The following is an 18,083-nucleotide window of genomic DNA, read 5'->3' as shown; positions in this document are numbered from 1 at the left end:
CGTTATCAGGACAAACCCTGAGTACTGTACTTTTTCGCGCACAAGTTCACGCCACCGCCCCTCGGCCGTTGCCGAGATGACATAATCCATTCGTGTCCCGGTTCGCAAGCAGACCGGGACAAGGGACAATGTTCGCGAACATCGACGCTTTTGCAGGGAGACGACCTTTCGTAACCGTTCAACAGGCATTTACCCTCTGAATTTGGGTGGAAGAGCTCACCCAGTAGCAAAATCTAGCCCAAAATGTGTCTCGGAGGCCTTCCTGAGGTCAATATAGGAGCCTAAAATATATTCACATTTTCGTCAAATTTGGGTCAAATTTTGGTTTGTCCTACTTACAAGTTCCGTGCACGTCAATGGGGTGGGACTGTCCCGCGGCACAAGTTCGTTCGCGGCCCCCATGGGACACGGGACACGAACTTGTGCGCGAAAAACTACAGTAATATCATTTTATATTGTGAGGTTGTTAGTAGAGGCGCTCCGGTGCTAGAACTTCTCGATTCGCCACTATCATATGGAGGATCTGAGGTACATCCTTATTTTGGCCATAAGGCTATTCTCAAGAGCATTTTCAACAGTATACAACCTTGCACTGAGAGATCCAGTTAAGCTTTATATACTGAGCGCCACAAAAACCGTGTCGGATCAAATTCTGTTAAACGGCATGAAGAGGTATCTGCATTTACTCGCACTCTTCGACTTCACGACCATCCTCACACGGAGACTCTAAGACAAAGATATACAATTGAAAGTGTGGACTAACGTTATCAAAAATACTCGTGGAGCGCTGGGTACATGTGAAGGGCATGGTGAGTGCGAAACACCCTTTGTCTAAGTATTTACATAAGTACAAGCTATCAACCTAATGTCCGAATTGATCTTGAGTATCAAGCTACACGGAGTCCGACTTGGACTGGGGTTAAGTGAATATGACCTATAATATGGGAAGGACTGCGGGGACGAAGAGACGGGAAATGATGCAATTTATACTACAGTTGGACAGCGTGTACAAAGGCACTGATGCGGAATGAAAACATGAATGAGCAGATGAAGAACCATGATAACCCGGAGTGAAATGACAATTGAAAACTACAGCATACGTGTGAATGTTCGTCGCAGAAGGTATGTGTAAGGGTTGCAAGCGTGTCTGCTGGCGCGAGAGCAAGGTGTAGATAGGCAAACATGATAACAGGTTAGAAGGTATCAAGAGTGTGGTAATGGTATGAAGAAATGCGGACTAGAGACAATATGAGACATTTCGTGTGCAAGGGAATAAAGTCGTGGATGTAAGCAAGATGCAAAAGAAAGCTGGAGTCCGAAGAAAAGCTGGTGGATCAAGTCAAATTCATTCTGAATCTGGGCGTGAACTCAGTATTCTGGCCATGATATCTTCTATCCGATAGGGCTTGATCTAAATTCAAGATGAGTGAACAGGCACCGCCTCTCAGGAGGAAAATTGCAACGCACAAGGACGTCGTCCATTCCGGCCTTCCGGATATTCTCTATCTGCCCCTCCCTCGCATTGCCCGTAAGCGCGATTATGCGGTTCCGCGGACCAGGAAGTTCGCCCGTCGCCTCCAGAGCCCGGATTTGGCGGACCGCTGTCAGTCCATCCATGACCGGCATCTCGATATCAAGCTATATTTCCCCGATGTAAGTCAGCCTCTGCGTTTACATTCCATTTGGAGGTTGAAATAGCTTACAAGGATCGCATCGAACTGTCGCTGGCCATTCGGCCCTCCTCGACCGGAAGCAAGGCTTTGGATGCGTTGTATACACTGCAGTCCGTTGTTCGCTAGCTCTGTAGTGCATCCAGCCTTCTTCATCTGGCGACTGAGGTAATGAACGGACACCGAAGTGAGATTAAAGGGCGGCGGCCAGACGATCAAACAACTTACTTGAGCACCGTCTACACGTGCAATGTATGGTCAATAAAGGTTATATAATAGATGTCAAAGATGTAGAATAACTTGCTTGATTGATGAGATTATCCTCGGTGATAAGAATATGGTATTGCACAGAATCCATCGCGAGTTCGGAAGTATTGGACGAGATCGGACTCCATAGAGCGTTAGAAATTTCATTTGAGGGGCTCAATGGACTCGGAGAAGGTGGTGGCGTAGGATCGGTGGACATAGACTGAATAAAGAAGCGAAAAATGGCGCCTTCGCCATAATTGTTGTCTACTTGGATCCGTCCTCCCATACTATAGGACAAAAGTCATAAGCGAAGCGAATTTGGCTCCGAGCCCCCCAAGTAGACGACCTTACAGGTCACAGAGCGATCTGCTCACAAAGAGGCCCAGTCCTGATCCGCCGAATATTTCGTGGGAGTGCTATGAGTGAACGTTAGGACGATCCGAACGTGAAGTAACATGCCCAAACATACAGTTCCCTGCTGGAAGCTGAGAAGGTAGCGGGTATCAGTTGAGGATGCAAACGGAGATGGGATATCGCCGCGAACCGTTGAAATAGCTGAGAAAGGTCCTCAGGGTTAAGTCCAGGGCCTGAATCCGCAACCGAGACATAGACATAAATGGGCGTGTTGGGTGGCACTCCATAACCGGCCGGTGTGTCGTGTATATGCGGAGGTTGGCAACTGCCATCAGGAGGTTGTTCTAGGGCGACATCGGTGTGTACAGAGATGATTCGTTTATCTGTCGAGGTCTATTTGAAGGGGCCTCAGTACGAGACAAGAAACTGGACGACTATATGAAACACTCACATCCGTGAACTTGATGGCGTTGCTCAAGAGGTTGGTTAAGACCTGGCCGAACCGCACTTTATCGCACACGATGTTGGTCACACCAAGCATTTTCAACGAGTCTCCGAATTCGATGGAAAGCTGGATACTCTTCCTGATCGAGGAAGACGACGGAGAAGGCAAGGGAATTAAACATGTGCAGCTATGAAGAGATGTGGGCGAATCAAGCTTACATCCTGACCTCGTTCCGGAAGATTGAACATATACGACGAATCTCACTGATCAGATTGAATGGCCCAGGGCGGATACTGAGCATGTCTAGCTGTATCCGGGATAGCGACAGAACATCGTTGGCGATGCGTTCTGTGGGCGAGAAGTTAGAAAACGTAAACGGTCACAGGAAGAAAAACCATGCCTTGTGCCAACCCGCACTGATATATAGAATCCAACGCCTCCATATCTTCATCGAGAGTCGTCAACGTCTGTGACGTAGGAACAAACGATACCTGATCCTTCACACATTGAGATATAAATTCCCGCAAAGAGTTCATGTTGGAACGAATGAGCGAGCTCCCGTTGATAATGGCCGACACAGGCTGTCGAAGCTCATGCGACGTGACGTCGATGAGCAGCTCTACACCCTAAATCAATATCAAACAGAACATTCAAAGATAGCACATCACGAACCTTGCCCTCGTCGCCGCTCTTCAGCTTCCTTCCTTTGCCGGTCCGCATCTTCAGCCCTCCGTCGCGAAAGAGCCTCTCGTTCTTGCGAGTGTGCCAGCTTTTGCGCTTCGTACATCCGTTGGGTGGTGATATCCGTAAGACTACACACTATAAGATGTGATCAGAAGCATGTCCAGAAAAGGCTTCGGTTCAAACAAACCAGAGAACGAACATGTACCACCGTCGGTCCTCTCTGCTTGCATTTGGCACCACTTTCCGTTATTCCAACCTGTACCCAGCACGGGATGATGTTAGCTGGAGAGAAGTATCTCTTGGAATAAGGTGAATGTAACACACGGAAATCAATGATAAGAGGTTCGTGGTTGGCTTCCTCTTCGGAATCAGGTATCGCAGGCGCGTGTATGGTCTTCCAAAAACCCATGACCATGTCCAAGTCTTCATTATAGACGCTATCCAAAAGATAACGCTAGTGAGTATAAAAGACATTCCACGTCGCCTTCTCCAACGTTATGTATTAATTCAGATCATACCTCTCAGGCCTATAAGCAAAGACAATATTCGTCAAGGGTGTTATTATGACCTATAGGACTCTACGCACCATTCATCTAGAGGACTTCCTCTTGCACGTCCCGTAAGTTCATACCACCGAGGATTGACTAGAAATAGTTCAGCTGCCGTGTCCTAGTACTGCATAGACGGACGTAACCAACCATATACGATGCTTCCGTCCCGTGCAGACCTCAGTATAGCCACAGGACTCAGCTCCAAGAGTTGAGCTACTTCGCGGGTTCGCTCTCTGAAAAGCGCTCGTCAAGACCCAACATCAAACGTACAAGGAGTCTCGTAACGCACTGAAAGCGGGTCTCGAGCTCGATCCTAGCCTTTCCAAGGTTCATATGTAGATGAACGCGCGCCACAAGTTCCGAGCTCTGAATTATTTCGCTCAGAGCGTTGGCAAAGTAAGTAATCTACCCCGAAGGTAGCCAAAAAATCTCACCTTGAATGGTTTCGCGAGGAAACTGGATGGTGGTCAGAACAATGTACACAATCAGAGAGAACAAGACTCACTCGTCTGCACCCGAGAGCTAAAGCGCAGAGAAGCCACGATCAGCGCAATGCTGTATAAGTCAAGTTCAAACCTACCAATCCCTCCGCAGTCTCGTCATTATTCGACTTCGCCGTGATAACGATGATAGGTATCAAAGCTATACACAGATACCAACCAAGCTTAAGTTCCAAGAACACCATAAGAGCACGAAAACGCGCTGCTACGTACAAGTTTCCTTGTTCTCGCGGAGAGCATTGATCAGCGCATACCCGTCCATCACTGCGCAGGCAAAGACGAGGTCAAAATACAGCTGAGTATTAGAGTAGTACGGCAGGTCACCGTTGGGAAAGGCGTACCAGGCATCATGACATCACAAAGAATCAGGTCCGGCTTCGTCTTGGCAACTATGTCCAAAGCCTCTCGTCCATTGTTGGCTCCCACAACTGGATGGTACGGGTTATAGCGAGCAAACACGAGTCCGTAATTTGAATAGGGCTTACCAGTACAATAATGGGAAAGACTTGAGGAAGAGTGTGGTATACCAATCAGTAAGCATGAATCATGTGCAGGGATGCCACATACATAGATAAGGTATACTATGGAGACACCAATCATTGTGAGAAATGATGGCAGATGATTTGACTGTGAAATTCGTTGCTCACTTTTCTCATATCCGGATTATCATCGACTGCAGCAGAACCATTGTGATCAGTTATACCAGCCTTGAGCACTTACTCAACATCAACCAAAAAGCGACGAGACCCACCCACTAACACAACATCCGACTTCAAAAATGCCAAAGCAGACATATCGAACTTGCCCGGACTCGTACTCAATGTATCAGAACTCGTAGAGTTATCCGAATCGCCACTGGGCGTCGTCCCTTCCGACTGTGGCAAATGGACAGACCACATCTTCGCCTCTTCTACAAAGTCCCGCACGTAGTGGCCATGACGGGCAGAAAAGATGGTGCGGTCCATCATCTGATCCTTCGGAAGATGATCCTTTCCGAGGAGAAGCTTCACAGTGCTATCGGTCCACGGGTGGAGGGTCAACCGATGAAGCACAGAGTGTGAGTCTCGGGGTCTCGACGTACAACTTGCTGCCATGCTCGGCATCACCCGTGACCGACTCGACCGTCAACTCTCCACCGTGCAGGTTGACCAGTTCCTACCGCCATATGTCAAGAAACGTTCCGTATATTATGATGGTGCTGACGTACCAGGGTGAGTGCTAGACCGATACCGGTACCTTCATGGCTTCGAGCAACGGACTGCGAGGGAGAAAATCCAGCAAGAAACATAAGCCATCAAGCAAACGTAACTTCGTACCGAGGCGCTAACAACGAGCGAGGTTGATCTCGTAGCCGGGACTTACGGGGACACGATGGAAGCGTTCGAAGATTCGTTCCTGGTCTAGTACGCCGGGTGAAATAGTAAGAGAGTATGTGAGTGGGGACAGATGGTCGTGCGGGAGCAGACCGACCTGCTGGTGATATACCGATGCCTGTATCCTCGACGGTAAAGATCGCCTGCGTCTCGGTGTGCTCGATACGGATCGTAATGGACCCAACGAATGTGTCTATATCGAGCGGTATTAGATTTATTCACAATGGTGGTTTAAGACGGGGACAATCTTTATGAGCTTACATTTGAACGCATTTCCGATGAGGTTGAAAACGATCTTCTCCCAGAAGCTAGTGAGCCATGACGACTATGAGGTCCTGAGTGTGATACGGAAAGCCTGGTGAGAGAGCTCACTCAGCGTCGATATAGCAGCTCGGCTGATGCGGGTCTGCGTCGCAGATAACATGGTACTATAGGGTCTGATTAGCAACGCATTCTCACACCCAATTCTCCACTGAAAGCATACCTGTATTCCCGTGCGTTCGATAAGACTTCGAAACAGCGACGCAAGGTCCTCCGTAAACACGCCAAGCTGCACCGGCTGAAAATGACCTATCTCAGACGAAGAGTTCGCGTTGTCTTCAGAACACCAACAGAAACAAAACACAATGGCAGAGACTAAAGCGAACCTTCGAGTCTATTCGCCGCCAGTCTACTGAAGTCCATCAGAGAGTCGACGATCCGCGACAACCGACGAACGTTCCGGGCTGCGAGCTTGAGGTTTGCCCGCATTCGGCTGTTTGGTAGATCGGAGATGACATCGTCGAGAGGGCCGCCTATGAGTGTGAGTGGCGTCCCTATTGCGTGTGCGTGAAGGAAGGTGCGATGAAATGTTTATTATCCCGGATAAAATATTTTTGAGATTTGAGGAGACGGAGTATAGACGCACGGAGTTCATGCGAGACGTTTGAGAAGAACACGGTTTTCGCCTGTAATATCGTAATCAGCAGTATAAAGCACAGCATCATCATGGTGTCCTACCGCATCCAATTGTGCGAAGTATCTTGAAGGGGGGTGAATAGCGTTGAACGTCAGATGTATCACATCCTGAGGCAAGACAATACGTACTCCGCCTTCTGCACCTCAGCCTCTCTCCCCAGCGTCGCCGCCAACGTCGAAGTCAACGACAATCTCATAATGTCCAGAAACTCCTTATACTCCGCGTCATACGGTCGTCTCGTATTGACTCCCAAGACGAGGACCGCCTGTGGCAGCTTCGCATCGTCAAAGCCAATAGGGATGATTACCGCCTCCCGAAGTTTATCCTTCCACCCTCGGCCCTCGAGACCATCAGTAACCAATTCGGTGAGGAAGGGAACATGCAGAACACGACGGTGTGCGAGCGCCTCCCCGAACGGCCACACGCACGACGGAGGAGGCGTAGAGAGCGGGACAGGTGTACCATCACCGGAAGTCGCTCTATTCCGTCGAAGAGTGGGAGCTGTAGAAGATGAGTCGTGTCTGGATTGTTGAGCGCTCGTGTAATCTGCCGGAGCACTCAGCAGTATCGAAGAGGAAAGCAAACCAGGACGGGAAGATCCGCCACCAATCTGCTCATGTGTAAGGCTCGATGTAGGAGGAGGAGCACACACGTCGAGCGTTGGACTCACGTCAGCAACGCAGATTGTTGTCCTAGGCGCCGCTGGATGGTCCTCTGGAATTCCGATCGTTCCGGAAAGTGTCAAGGTAATCGGTATTCCTCCCGCGTACTCTTCGTCGAGGTTACGAAGGATCCCTGACGGTCTCGGAGATGTCGCGCGTGATGCTTCTGGAGCAGCAGAGCAGAAGTAAAACGCGGCGAAGGGCATATCCTCGACGTAGTTATCGTTTTCAAGGGTCTTCAATACGACGTCGGCGAAAGCCTCGGGGGTTGCTGTGATACCTGTTGCGTCCGTTAGTTGGCTCAAGCAGCGCATACGACGCCGTCCAAGGATCTTTTGTGTCGTATCAAAGCAATCGTCTATTATAACGTGAATCAGTATACATGATGTCGATACAAGTGGTATGATCGCACTCAAAAGCCCGCCCACCGTCCCGTCTGCCTTATAAATGGGCCTAAAATTCCAGTCGTAATAGTTCTCCTCCGGAAGGAATGCATCGGTAAGCCGTTCGAGAAACCAGACATCTGAGGATGTATTCAATCTGATGAGCTTTCAGATATGTCAGTAAGGCTTACCGTCTTGTTTGCGAACGCTTTCGCCTTCGAACACGCGGTGAGCAGCCGGCCCAAGCTCCTCCCATAGCTCACTCCAAGCTAAAGGCCCTGCCTGGCCGAATATGTGAGGATGTTTCGAGCCAGCGGTGGCCACGCTAGAGATGGAAGATAAGCGGAAGCACTATAGACTCGAGAAACGATGCTCACTAAGCATCGTTGTAGATCAACACCGTGTCCTTCCCCCACCAGATAGCGGACTGCAATTAAAGGAATGAAGAAAGGCAAACTTGACTACACGAGAAAGAACCTACCGGAATGGAAGAAGAAAGACATATGCCCACTGCCGCGACAAGACACTCCGGCCAACTCTCTCTAGGACCGAGAGATGTGCTCGCCCAGTCGAACGTCTCCACCATCGCCGCCATAGTACCGCCACGAAGGCTGGACATACGGAGAGTAGTGCGGGGATTGAGATCGAGGGACATACGGACGGCTTCCTGTCTTGTTCTTCGCTGCACTATCGTCCTCGGCGTGCTCGGCAGAGGCGGTAGGGTTGTCCTCGGCACGGTCGTGCAAACCCAGTAGGCGTCCATCTGAGTCTTCACGACTTCGAGCTGAATATCGTCGACGCCCTGGGGAATCCATGCCGGCCTGAGGCTAAGGATACATTTGGGTTCGTCTCCAGATGCCCACTGCCCAAACGAGCGGACCTCAGATGCGGAGAGAGAGCTGATGAATGCAGTAGCGAGTCGTTCGTTTGAGTCGTAATTGAAACTTGTACTCTTGGACCCGACGAGAAGAGAAGCCAGTGCAGGGTTACACCACTTGGGCTGGACGGCAAGCGCGCCCTTGCCGGGACTGATGACGGCGGCGAGGAGGAAGGCAGGGAATGAGTAATTGAACAAGTAGGATGCGTATGGAAGATCTTGCACGGCCGTCATCGAGGAGGAAAATTGGGAGGGCGTCGTTGCCCAGTGCGGTGTCGGTCTATCGTCGACGTCGAGAAGAACAGCTTGGAGAGTGCGTCCGCTAATGCTGTCGACAATGAGCTCTCGAAATTTATGGCTTTGAAGATCCGATCACAACGTCGTAGAGGTGGCGCCGGAAACGGCGCTGAATCGGGAAAACTCCAACGCAACCCCACTCGCCACGTGCGTCCACGCGTACTTTAACCTTTGTCTGCTTCCGGAACGGGTTTAACGGAAGGTGCGTGCCTAGGCCCTGCTTCGACGAGTCATACATATTACATACCCACAGGAAGAGAGCGTGAGAAGAGGCACGTACCTACGAAACGGCATGTCTATGCGCAAAGGCAGAGACGGAAGAGGTGGTAATGGCATGGTATGTGACAAGAGCGGTGAAGAAAGGATGACCCAGGTAAATGCCATAGTAGGCGCTACAATAGATGTACTGTGAACAGGGAAATATGGCTACAGTCGCCTAGTAGTTAGCGGTCGCGGCCACTGAAAAATAGATATAGTAGTACATCCAAGAGATCGAAAAGCAACGCGGGAGTAGTGATGACATGGGTTTCCGCGGAACAAAAGGACAGACACAACACCGAGGAGAAAGAAAAAATAAGAGCATCACGGTCAGGGTCCGTGACTCCGGCGGGTACTTCGAATCCTAGCCATGATATCGTCTATGCGATATGGTTTAATCTGTACGCCACACCGAGAACAGTCAGCCACTTGAACTACGAAGGACATACGCGGGGTGGGGCGAGCGAAAGTGAAGGTGTTTCGCACCAAGACATCATCCATACCGGCATTCCGGATATTCTCTATCTGCCCCTCGCGCGCATTGCCTGTGAGTGCGAATATCCAATTACGCCCCCCAGGCAACTCTCCCGACGCCTCCATCTTCCGAATTTGACGGACAGCGGTCAATCCGTCCATAACAGGCATTTCAACATCGAGCTAGCATGCGCTCTGATCAGCCAGGTAGAAACAGAAACGATAGAACCAAGGACGGCATACAAGGATTGCGTCGAAATGTCGCGGAACACCGTTTGCGTCGTTGATGGTGGCCAGTTTTTGAACGCGCTCGATCGCCTGCAATCCATTACTCGCAAGCTCTGTCGAACACCCGGCCTTTTTCAGCTGGCGGTTCAGTACAGTCTGAACACAAGTATTAGCCTATCAACCCAGCCTGAGCCAAAGTCCAGTCGCATACCTGATTGATGATATTGTCCTCCGTGATGAGGATATGGTATTCCGCGCCGGCAACGGCCACATAATCCACTGCTTCAGACGGTGATCCAGGGCTGATACTACTGCTCGGAGTTGACAAGGCGGGAGAATCGAGGCCGACTGGTGGTGTGGGCGCTGCCAGCGACTTGATGAAGAACCTGAATGTGGCGCCTTGGCCGTACTCGCTGTCAACCGAAATTCGACCGCCCATTCTAGATATATCGCGTGTTAGAGTACGAGACATGACAGAAGCAAATGGAAATCGTACAAGTCGCACAAGGATCTGCTGACGAATAGACCCAAGCCGGAGCCACCGAAGACGTCGTGCGAGTTCTATACGCCACGAAGGGAGGTTATCAGACTATACACATGCACAGCGATCGAGCACTGGCACTCACCGATCCCTGCTGGAATCTTCAAAGAAAATGAGCCTCGACTGGTAGCTGCAGAGACTATAGATCACAAACCGTTTGAACAGCAAAGTTAGGTCATCTGGTTGTAGTCCAGGTCCCGAGTCCGTGACGGAAACGTAGATGTAGACCGGGGTATTCGGAGGGACTACATATCCAGGTTGCGAAATGTGCAGTGGTGGTGCTTTGCAGCTTCCGTCGGGTGGTTCGCTCAATGCCACTTCCACATTGACTATGATATCACGTTTGCCCGCGGAGGTCTACACGGCACATTAGAAGAGGAAACATGTGGTAGGTACGAAGACTCACGTCTGTGAACTTGATGGCATTGCTCATCAAATTCGTGATGACCTGTCCGAACCGGGCCTTGTCGCAAGCGACGTACGAGAGGCCGAGAAGGGGGAGTGATTCACCAAACCCAACCTCCAGGTTGATCTTTTTCCTACAAAACAAAAAAGTTAAGGATATCAGCCAGTCAATACCGAGCAGGATAGAAAAATCGGAGTTCCCACATCTTCACCTCGTTTCGGAAGATGGAGCATATTCGCCTCACTTCCGACACAAGTCTGAACGGGCCCGGGTGGATACTGAGAACGTTCAACTGTATCCTCGATAGGGAAAGGACGTCGTTGGCGATGCGTTCTACGAGCTTCAGTCAAACACATGCTACGGCACTAGATCAATCGAGGGACATACCTTGAGCCAGTCCACACTGATATATCGAGTCTAGGGCCTCAAGGTCGTCGTCGAGTGTCTCCAGCAGCTGCTCTTCAGGTACAAACGAAGACTGAGAAGTAAGACACTCGTAGAGCGTGTCCCTCAGAGTAGTCATATTAGATCGTACGAGGGAGCTGCAGTTGATGATCGCCGATACCGGCTGTCGAAGTTCATGAGATGTAACATCGATCAGTAGTTCTGAGAGCTGAAAGCATGAGCAAGTAACCCAAACAAGAGCGATGTGAACACAGACCTTGGCCCCGCCGTCGTTCTTCGGCTTCTTTTCTACGTTCATCCGCCTCCTCAGCCCTCCGGGCCGCGATCGCCTCCCGTTCCTGTGCGTACGCAAGCTTCTGGGCCTCGTATAGCCGCTGGTGGCTGGTGTCTGTGATACTGCAGACTAGGAGGTGATTTCTAATCAGAGGAATCCAAAGCGACGAGTGAGGAGCACCAGACTTACGTGTACCTCCTCCTTCAGTGCGTTCAGCTTGTAGCTGACACCAGCGCCCATTTCTCCACCCTTCATGAAGTCGAGAATGATCAGCATGTAGACCACGAACTGTACTTACAGTTTAATCTCACGGAAGTCTAACAGAAGATTTTTCTCATCGGGCTCTGCCTCGGGTGCTGGAGGCCTGTGGATGCGTCTCCAAAAGTCCATGACAGTAGTAAAATCTTCTTCCAGTAGGCTAGTGACGAGCTCAAATCAGATCAATTCATGCGATCAGGTATGTTTTGGTAGAAGCGTCACCTTTCAGGCCTATGAAACAGCGGTCAAACACAAGACGTGCGAGGAGTAAACGATAGACGAACCATTCATCCAGAGGACTGCCGTTTTTGCGCCCGGAGATCTCGTACCATACGGGGTTGACTAGCGAGCAATCAATTAGTGTTCGTAGTACGTGGTCAGTCCACGGCTACCCACCGTAGAGTATGCTGCCATCGCGGGCAGACCTAAACAATAACGTAGTCATGAGCAAACGGGTCCAGCTGCCTGGACTTTACCTGTTGCTCACCTGATGATAGCGACAGGGCTCAGCTCCAGCAATTGTGCTAGCTCACGCGTTCTCTCTCTGTCAGCGTCTACGTGTAAATACAAACGAAAACGAAAAATAAGGCATGTCTACGCACTGGAAGCGAGCCTCAAGCTCTATCCTGCTCTTTCCTAGGTTCATGTGCAGGTGCACCCTGGCGACCAGCTCCGAGCTCTGAGCGAACCGTAAGCAAGTGGTTCGCTGGAAGAAACAAGACGATTTCGCACCTTGAAAGGTTTCGTGAGGTAGCTAGAATAGACAAGTTGTATGTCAACGAACGTATAGGTGTAAGAACAAGCGCACGCACTCGTCCGCACCAGAAAGCTAGAACAGACTGTCTTGAGCTACACTATTGACTTCAATCTATCGACAGGGACTTACCAGTCCTTCAGCTGTCTCTTCGCTATCGGACTTCGCGGTGATCAGGATTACCGGTGTCATTGCTATACGCGAAGGATTTGGGAAATGGTAAGACATCGTCCTGATGACTCGCGATGAAATTATGGCGTCTACTAACCTGTCTCCTTCCGGGCCCTCAGAGCATGTAAAAGCGCATAACCATCCATTACTATTCCAAATATTAGCCTGCAATGCACAACCAATAACGCAAATGTTGTCGAGAAACAACACACTTGGCATCATAACGTCGGACAAGATGAGATCCGGTGTTGTATGCGCCACGGTCTCCAGCGCTTCTTTTCCGTTATTCGCCTCAATTACTAGAGCCAACGCAGGAACCCAAATGAGTGATAAAGCGTGGAATAAAGATGAGAATAACTGACTGGTGCAATACGGTGCTAATCTATGTGCAGCGCAACAACAGCGTGAACAGGCTGCTTCTTGAGTCCTCACGCGATGATAAAGCACTCACATAGATTTGATATACTGCAAGTGTAGGGACATAGTGAGCACCCCGTTCGGGTGGAGAAGGACGGCGAATAAGCACTCACTCGTCTCATATCCAAATTATCGTCCACTGTCCGCAAATCATCACGCCACAACACGCCCACCGTCGTCAGCTCCGTCTGCATACGCTCAAGGCACACTTTCGTAGACAATCTAATTCACGCACCTAAAAGAACCACATCCGACTTCGAGAACACCAACGACGACATCTCAAACCTTCCTGGACCCGTGCTACCAGACGAATCCGAAGACCCAGATCCCTCCGACTCACTAGGCGTCGAGCCTTCGACGCTCGCACCAGAGGTTTTCATAGACCACATCCTAGCTTCTTCTACTATGTTTTTGGCGTAGGATCCTTGGCGGTTCAGAGTTGAGGAGACGTCGAGAGTGTTGGCCATGGGGAGATGTTCTTTGCCCAGAAGAAGTTTGACAGTGCTGTATTGAGTGTGGGTGGTTCAGTCGTAGCTCTTTCAGAGTGAGGGAGGTTGCGATGGAGGTTGGACGTACAACTTGCTACCGTGCTCTTCGTCACCCGTAGCAGACTCTACGGCGAGCTCTCCCCCATGAAGGCCGACCAATTCCTACGTCAAGATGTCAATAGGTATCTTTCGTAGCTATGTAGCAGCTGTGACTGACCTTCGTCAGAGCCAGGCCGATACCTGTACCCTCATGACTACGACTAACAGACTAGGCAAATAGTCAGACAAGTAAAACACGGATGCAGCGCGGGAGAAGACTTACTTGGACTCGGTGGAACCGATCGAATATCTTCGACTGGTCTGGTTGACGGATGTGAGGTTCATAAACGTTGAGACATGGACGGCATTAGCACATCGACACAAACAAACGCACCTCTTTCAGAGATCCCAATACCAGTATCCTGCACCGAAAATACCGCATGTGTCGACGTGAATCCTACGCGCACAGTAATCGTTCCAGTGAATGTATCTAGAACATGTTACGGCGTCAGCATTGGGGATTCCTTCAAGCAAGGACGCCATGTAGATGTACACTTGAACGCGTTGCCGATGAGATTGAAGACGATCTTCTCCCAGAAACTGCAACGAAGCCGTACAGTCAACGTCAATCTTCAAAAACCTTGCCAATGCGGGAGGGGAAAAGACGTACTCTGGATCAATATAGCACAATGGCTGTGTCACACGTTCATCGCAGACGATCTCGTACTGCGAGAAAGAGCAAGAAGAAAAAATCGATCAGCACCGTGTCTTCACTACAAGACATGACCACAAACACAGACTAATCACCTGAATCCCACTCCTCTCTATAAGACTCCTAAACAGCGAAGCAAGATCCGCCGTAAATATTCCAAGTTGAACTGGCTGGAAGTGTCCTGAATGTAAACAGTAGGGCATAGCCGTGCCACAAGGTCAACTTCCTATACCGGCGTTCGATGCAACGAAACGAACCCTCTAGTTTGTTTGCCGCGAGTTTGCTGAAGTCCATCAAGGAGTCGACGAGGCGGGAAAGCCGGCGGACGTTTCGCGCTGCGAGCTTGAGGTTCGAACGTGTTCGGCCCTCGGGGAGGTCAGCGATCACGTCGTCCAGTGGACCGCCGATGAGAGTCAGTGGAGTTCCTGACAATGAAGTGGCGTGTGAGTACACGGAAGGAAGATTATCGGGAAGAGAGAGGGATACTGACGGAGTTCATGCGATACGTTCGAAAAGAACGCGGTTTTGGCCTGTTGGCGTGCCACCGAGGCAATGATTAGCGTGTCGTCCTCAGAAGAGATGAGATACATACCGCGTCCAGCTGAGCATAGTGCCTGTACGAAAGCGTAAAAAGTTCGGTAATCTCCCATAACCGTCTAAACCAAAGAAACACTCACTCTGCTCGCTGCAGATCTGCCTCCCTTCCTAACGTAGCTCCCAACGTCGAGCTCAGCGTCAACCTCGTAATGTCCACAAATGACGCATATTCCGCATCGTACGGCCGCCTCGTATTCAATCCCAAAATCAGCACCGCATTAGGAATCCTCGCACTCTCCAACGAGATCGGCAATAAAACAGCCTCTCGTGGCTCATCTCCCCATCCCCTCTTGATCAATCCCTCCGTGACCGACTCTGGTAGATGATCGAGATGCATGACACGCCCGCTCAATAACGCCTCCGCAAATGGCCACGGACAAGTATCTTTCCCAGAAACAGAAGCGGGAGAGGTCGGATTTGCGCCTAGGATGCCAGTCGCGGTCCCAGTACTGCTCCCTGAACTTGTAGCAGTGCTGGTAGAGCTTGGTGCCACCGCAGAAGCCCTCCTCCCGTCCTTACTCGTGATGTAATCTCTCGACTGACCCAACGAAATCGACGTCGTCAGGTCAGTAGTCTGCAATCCCGTCAGACCCAGCAGTTGTGGCGACACGGGCACTTGCGACGCCAGCTCGACGATACAGCTCGCCGATTCCGGTCCAGCAGGGTGTCCATCCGGTATGCCGATTGTGCCTGCGAGCGTGAGCGTGACGGTGATTTGTGTCGAGACGGGTTCGACGTGGACGATCCCCGAGGGTTTTGTGGCGGGAGATGGAGCGGCGGCTGGCGCGGTGCTCGTGGGGCCAGAAGAAGAACAGAAGTATAAAGCCGCGAAGGGTACGTCACGGGCGTAAGCCTCACGAGAAAGTGTGTGGATGACGGATTGTGCGAATTCGGTGGGCGAGGAGGAGAGGCCTGTGCTTCCTGTGAGATCGCTCAGGCAGCGCATACGGCGTTGTCCGAGTATCTTCTGCGTTGTATCAAAACAATCGTCTGCAGAGAATCAGTCAGGTTCACTCTCAGTGGACATAGGCTTGCTTACTCAGTATTCCACCGATGGTACCGTCTTCCTGATTGACTGGTCGGTAGCTCCAGTCGTAGTAGTTTTCTTCAGGTAATCCAGCATTCGTCAATCGCTCGAAAAGCAAGAGGTCTAGGAGACGATCAGGAAAGGATATGAGAGAAAAAATTGTAATAGAGTTACCATCTTGCCTCCAGACACTTGCTCCGTCAAACACATTCTTGACAATCGGGCCGATTTCTTCCCATAGCTCACTCCAAGCGACGGAGCCAGCTTGCCCAAATATTCGCGGATGCTTCGAACCTGCCGTAGGTACGCTAGATATAGACGTGAGAATCTCGGATATAGTTCAAGTTCAGAACTGTAAAAACCGACTAGGCGTCATTGTAGATTATCACAGCTTCCTCTCCCCACCATACCGCGCCCTATACAATACGACGGTCAGAATACACAGTAGAAATTCGTACCGAGCGTTATTCAGACCACAAGCAGTGAGAAACGAGGTATATAAGAGGTACGTACCGGTACTGATGACGACAGACAGACGCCCAGCGATGTGATCAAACTTTGTGGCCAACTCTCTCGGGGGCCCAGTGGCGTACTTGCCCAATCGAACGACTCGACCATGGCGACCATACTACTGTCGCGCAAGTTCGTGACCTGCAAATTTGCTTGCTGCCTCAAATTGAGCGATATCCTCAGATCCTCGTCGCGCGCTCGTCTCTGGGCAATAGTGGTCGGCGTACTTGGGATCGGGGGCAGCGGAGAACGTGGCACAGACGTGACGACCCAAACCTTGCCCAGTCTCGTTTTCGTGAGCTGGAGCTGAATGTCGGGGTGGTCTTGGTCTATCCAAAGTGGCCGCATCGTCAAGAGAATGTCCGGATCGTCGCTCATCATCCACTCGCCAATTCGTCGTACCTCTGTTGACCGGAGGCTTTCGACGAAAGATGTGGCGAGCTGACCGTCTGGCGTGACTGGACGACTATTCTTGACACTACGCGAGCCAGTCAGGAGTGCCACGAGCATCGGATTGCACCATGTTGGTACTAGAGAAGGCGCGAGTTTGCCTGGAGCGACGACGGCAGGCAGCAGGAACGCGGGGTGGGGGTACGCGAGAAGGAAGGAGACGTAAGGGAGCTCAGAGATAGCCCCTGGAGACTCGAATGGGAGGGACTGTGGCATCGTCCAGGGTATCGCTCACGACAGCGCACTCGTCGCGCTTGTCGTCGCCACTGTCGTTAGTGAGAGAAGAAAATAGCCACGGTTGGCGTCGTCGATGATGAGGACAATATCTGCCAGTATTCGCCACGCTATCGGATCGATAGACCCAAGCGCTTAGGTAATTGGTGCTCCACACAAGATTTTATAGCAAGTGGTAAAGTCTGCGCAGATCATCCAAATTGCTTCTCGGTCCTAGTCTGGTTGTTGACATCACATGTAGCCTGATTTCCACGAAACTGAGGATATATTTACTCGAGATTTGTGGACATTTTCCTCGGTTTATCTGTGTGGTTCAGTCCGACTTCCGATTTCACTCCTTTCCCGTCAGTCTTCTCCGAAGCTTTTTACTATTTCTTTCAGCCCAAGTGCTGGACTAAGCATCGACATCCACCTCACCATCCACGATTTATTGGGGCTATGGAGTCTATGTCTACGCTGCCGTCTTTGGAACCTAGTGAACTGCCCTCCTCTCCTAATACACGCCAATGCAGCAAGAATGGCTGCAAGGCCACCCTACCTCCCGTCTCCGTCTACGTCTACGTACAATGTGAATCCTGCCGCGAAAAGGGTCGAGAGGCAATGCGCGTCTTTAATGAGAGGAAACGAATGAAAAGGGAGAGCGCTTCTAGTATAAGAAACGAGTCGTCAAAAACGCAGGTGAGCGATCATTTTCTGTTGACCTGGGCTTGACGTGTGGTCTGTTTACGAGGCATGGAAATTGCTGGACGGATAGGCCATCCAAATAGGTGCTTCAGGACCGCAACCCTCCCTCAGTGCCCCACCCCCGTCATCATCACCATCTTGTTCCCTCATAAA

The 18,083-nt window shown here is 50.7% G+C and overlaps 1 protein-coding gene across 1 annotated transcript; it reads right to left on the bottom strand.

Moving 5' to 3' along the window:
- Positions 1–923: 923 nt before the first annotated feature.
- On the bottom strand, positions 924–17,275 carry STEHIDRAFT_103850 (uncharacterized protein). The gene is made up of 84 exons (XM_007309209.1): positions 16,566–17,275; positions 16,419–16,468; positions 16,227–16,360; positions 16,065–16,175; positions 15,106–16,015; positions 15,021–15,042; positions 14,919–14,958; positions 14,686–14,853; positions 14,524–14,609; positions 14,387–14,442; positions 14,270–14,316; positions 14,111–14,206; positions 14,000–14,037; positions 13,895–13,945; positions 13,766–13,839; positions 13,425–13,693; positions 13,303–13,328; positions 13,224–13,237; positions 13,135–13,154; positions 12,985–13,071; positions 12,870–12,920; positions 12,734–12,795; positions 12,660–12,676; positions 12,580–12,601; positions 12,450–12,526; positions 12,335–12,391; positions 12,244–12,272; positions 12,132–12,189; positions 12,070–12,078; positions 11,901–12,007; positions 11,779–11,838; positions 11,572–11,718; positions 11,298–11,516; positions 11,114–11,243; positions 10,911–11,043; positions 10,659–10,861; positions 10,590–10,605; positions 10,460–10,524; positions 10,175–10,403; positions 9,979–10,119; positions 9,748–9,918; positions 9,284–9,660; positions 8,311–9,220; positions 8,207–8,256; positions 8,021–8,154; positions 7,859–7,969; positions 6,909–7,804; positions 6,826–6,843; positions 6,734–6,773; positions 6,474–6,641; positions 6,311–6,396; positions 6,199–6,254; positions 6,088–6,134; positions 5,924–6,019; positions 5,816–5,853; positions 5,661–5,711; positions 5,535–5,608; positions 5,205–5,467; positions 5,101–5,126; positions 5,021–5,034; positions 4,939–4,958; positions 4,795–4,881; positions 4,667–4,717; positions 4,534–4,595; positions 4,459–4,475; positions 4,388–4,409; positions 4,243–4,319; positions 4,101–4,186; positions 3,989–4,046; positions 3,921–3,929; positions 3,727–3,839; positions 3,602–3,658; positions 3,391–3,537; positions 3,119–3,337; positions 2,937–3,066; positions 2,725–2,857; positions 2,463–2,666; positions 2,389–2,403; positions 2,271–2,335; positions 1,975–2,206; positions 1,904–1,909; positions 1,704–1,838; positions 1,468–1,638; positions 924–1,411 (listed from the first exon to the last, which is right to left on the bottom strand). Exons 1-42 carry the CDS (start codon positions 17,226–17,228, stop codon positions 9,592–9,594), a joined length of 5,034 nt encoding a protein of 1,677 aa, XP_007309271.1. The 5' UTR covers positions 17,229–17,275; the 3' UTR covers positions 924–1,411; positions 1,468–1,638; positions 1,704–1,838; positions 1,904–1,909; positions 1,975–2,206; positions 2,271–2,335; positions 2,389–2,403; positions 2,463–2,666; positions 2,725–2,857; positions 2,937–3,066; positions 3,119–3,337; positions 3,391–3,537; positions 3,602–3,658; positions 3,727–3,839; positions 3,921–3,929; positions 3,989–4,046; positions 4,101–4,186; positions 4,243–4,319; positions 4,388–4,409; positions 4,459–4,475; positions 4,534–4,595; positions 4,667–4,717; positions 4,795–4,881; positions 4,939–4,958; positions 5,021–5,034; positions 5,101–5,126; positions 5,205–5,467; positions 5,535–5,608; positions 5,661–5,711; positions 5,816–5,853; positions 5,924–6,019; positions 6,088–6,134; positions 6,199–6,254; positions 6,311–6,396; positions 6,474–6,641; positions 6,734–6,773; positions 6,826–6,843; positions 6,909–7,804; positions 7,859–7,969; positions 8,021–8,154; positions 8,207–8,256; positions 8,311–9,220; positions 9,284–9,591.
- Between the last annotated feature and the right edge of the window lie 808 nt (positions 17,276–18,083).

The sequence above is a fragment of the Stereum hirsutum genome (genome assembly GCF_000264905.1).
Source record: "Stereum hirsutum FP-91666 SS1 unplaced genomic scaffold STEHIscaffold_17, whole genome shotgun sequence".
Taxonomy (NCBI): Eukaryota; Fungi; Basidiomycota; class Agaricomycetes; order Russulales; family Stereaceae; genus Stereum; species Stereum hirsutum.
Note: the sequence above shows the minus strand (reverse complement) of the source record. Positions and strands in the feature narration are given on the sequence as shown.

What these genes read in the sequence shown, in the direction of transcription:
- STEHIDRAFT_103850 (XM_007309209.1), bottom strand. Translation starts at nt 17,228, where the DNA reads ATGCCACAGTCCCTCCCATTCGAGTCTCCAGGGGCTATCTCTGAGCTC. An exon ending in CGCGGCAAACAAACTAGAGG is followed by an intron (nt 14,610 to 14,685) that starts GTTCGTTTCGTT and finishes GTTTACATTCAG; the next exon opens with GACACTTCCAGCCAGTTCAA. An exon ending in AGAACGACGGCGGGGCCAAG is followed by an intron (nt 11,517 to 11,571) that starts GTCTGTGTTCAC and finishes TTCAGCTCTCAG; the next exon opens with AACTACTGATCGATGTTACA.